Raw genomic sequence first — 2,952 nt, forward strand, 5'->3', positions numbered from 1 at the left:
AACCCCCCAAATGTCAGAACATGTCGTGACCTTGAGAACTGTGTGTCCCTACAGGCGGCCCCGGCAGTGGGAAGGGCACCCAGTGTGCCAACATGGTCAAGGACTACGGCTTCTGCCATCTGTCCTCCGGTGACCTCCTCAGGGACGAGGTCAAGTCGGGGTCAGAGAGAGGTCAGCGGCTCAACGCCATCATGGAGAAAGGAGAACTGGTTCCTCTGGTACGTACGATCCCATATAGCACTTCACTAGTACGTACGATCCCATATAGCACATCACTAGTACATACAGTCCCATATAGCACCTCAATGGTACATACAGTCCCATATAGCACCTCATTGGTACACACAGTCCCATATAGCACCTCAATGGTACGTACATCCCATATAGCACTTCACGAGTAAGGACAGTCCCATATAGCACCCCACTGGTACGTACATCCCATATAGCACTTCACGAGTAAAGACAGTCCCATATAGCACCCCACTGGTACGTACAGTCCCATATCGGCCACGAGAGCCTTCGCCCCACCATTGGCCTGACTTGTGTAGCACAGTTTAGACCGATATAAAAAAAAGCACGTATAAGTTGTGTTTTTTGCAATCTCAAGGTAATCTCTTTTCCAGGACGAGGTGCTGGGCCTGCTGCGAGATGCTATCGTGGCCAACCTGACAACGACCAAATGTTTCCTCATCGACGGCTACCCTCGGGAACTAGACCAGGGCGTCCGCTTTGAGAACGAGGTGAGCTTATCGTGCAGTAAGCTTCACATGTCGCGACCTCAGTGCTCTCTTGTCCTATCTCCATTTTTTTAAAATATGTAAAATGTGACTTTTTCTTAAGCTCACTCTTTGTTATTATCTTGGGAGTATAACTGACAGAGAGGGAGGGACGGTTGCTGAAATAAAGTCCTGCATTGGAAAAGCACAGGCTGCTTTCATATCTTTGGATAGGATTTGGAAGACCAGAGATATCTCACTTCGAACAAAGCTGAGGATTTTCATTTCAAATGTGAAGTCGGTCCTGTTGTATGGATATGAGACTTGGAATGCATCACAGACTTGCGTAAAGAGGATCCAGGTTTTCTTGAACAAGTGCCTTAGAAAGTTACTGAGGATCAGATGGACAGACAGGGTCACCAATGTGGAAGTGTTAAAGAAAACAAAACAGATCCCAGTCAGAGATGAGGTAGGAAGAAGGCGGAGGCGATGGATTGGACATACTCTCAGGAAGTCAAGCAGCTGCACAACAAAGAAAGAAAGTGTTAGATTGGAACCCACAGGGGAACAGATCAAGGGGAAGACCACGTGGAACCTGGAGCAGAGTCACAGAAATTGATGTACAGAAAAGTGGGAAGACGTGGAATAACATCAAGAGGCTAGTCCAGGATAGAGAAAGGTGGAAGGTGTTTGTCCGTGGCCTATACCCTGGTGCAGGGTGAGAAAGGCAATGATGACTCTTTGTTAGGAACTGTTTTCACTGTTAGTAAAAATGGAGATAGGACAAGAAAGCACTGAGGTTTCGATTTCTGCAACACTGGACAGAAGTAGAGCGGAGCAATTAGCCAGTCTATGATCTAGTAGTAGTATAGGGTTTTACGGCGCTCGCAACTGCTAAGGTCATATGAGCGCGCGTCTATGATCTAGTAGTAGTAGTAGTAGAGGGTTTTACGGCGCTCGCAACTGCTACGGTCATATGAGCGCGCGTCTATGATCTATTGGAATATGAATACTGCAAGGAAAAAAACAGCACACGTCTTTTGGTGACTTTGAGAAATTCTGGTTTTATTGTTTGGAATTTCTCTTCTTCAATTTTCAAAAGGATGTAAACATTTGTCCCTTTGTTGTAATATGTTATATTTTTTTATGATATCCAGATCGTGCAATGCTCCTACGTCCTGTTTTTTGTGAAGTGAATAGAGCTTGCTACTGAGTGAAGATATGCAAATAGAGCTTGCCACTGAGTGAAGATATGCAAATAGAGCTTGCCACTGAGTGAAGATATGCATATAGAGCTTGCTACTGATTGAAGATATGCAAATAGAGCTTGCCACTGAGTGAAGATATGCACTATGTACACATGAGGATTTATTATTGTTCTCTATGGGGTGGAAATCAGGCCAGGCTCTCCTTCATCTTTGGACGTGTAGAGTTATTGTTATCATCTTAAAGCTTGTTCATTTGTTTGGCTTTGGAGGAAAAAATATCCATCCATTTATCATGAATACAAGTCGAGATATTTGCGAATAAAGGAGGTGGGGGTCGCCTGGTTTCAGAGGTAAAGTTAGTGAGGAAATGGCCACCAAAGATTGATTTATTCCTTAGCTTGAGAGTCCGTGGAAATAGAAAATTTACATTTTTTGTGCCTTTAATCAACTTTTTTCAATAAAATCCCTACAGAAATGTGCACATTAATGGGCATGAAGTAAAACAAAAATTGGATAAAAATTCACAAATGTATGGAAAAATCCCAGTTTCTTCACTTTGATTATTTTGACGAGCGCCTGATTTCACCATGCCGCCTCCCATTTATTCTGATCCCCAGATCGTGCAATGCTCGTACGTCGTGTTCTTTGACGTGTCAGACGTGACGATGACCGCGCGCCTCCTGGAGCGAGGAAAGAGCAGCGGGCGCGTGGACGACAACGAGGCGACCATCAAGAAACGTCTCAACACCTTCCACAACCAGACCCGGCCGGTCATTGACTACTACAAGGGTCAGGGCAAGGTGCAGCAGGTGAGAAACTCTCGTGGGTCTGTGACTTTACTTAGTCTCACAGTTCTGTGACTTTACTTCGTCTCACAGTTCTGTGACTTTACTTCGTCTCTCAGTTCTGTGACTTTACTTAGTCTCACAGTTCTGTGACTTTACTTAGTCTCTTGGTTCTGTGACTTTACTTAGTCTCTTGGTTCTGTGACTTTACTTAGTCTCTTGGTTCTGTGACTTTACTTAGTC

The 2,952-nt window shown here is 44.6% G+C and overlaps 1 protein-coding gene across 1 annotated transcript in view; it reads left to right on the plus strand.

Annotated features, from left to right (window-relative positions):
- The window catches only part of LOC101856479 (adenylate kinase 8), a gene marked incomplete at both ends in the record, with an annotated part of 17,745 nt that extends 15,012 nt beyond the window's left edge, over positions 1-2,733 (plus strand). Inside the window, 3 exon segments of the mRNA XM_013089938.2 lie at positions 55-218; positions 624-740; positions 2,542-2,733. Of these exon segments, the coding sequence (XP_012945392.1) occupies positions 55-218; positions 624-740; positions 2,542-2,733 (473 nt within the window).
- Positions 2,734-2,952: the final 219 nt, after the last annotated feature.

This window comes from Aplysia californica, unplaced genomic scaffold, assembly GCF_000002075.1.
Source record: "Aplysia californica isolate F4 #8 unplaced genomic scaffold, AplCal3.0 scaffold01085, whole genome shotgun sequence".
NCBI lineage: Eukaryota > Metazoa > Mollusca > Gastropoda > Aplysiida > Aplysiidae > Aplysia > Aplysia californica.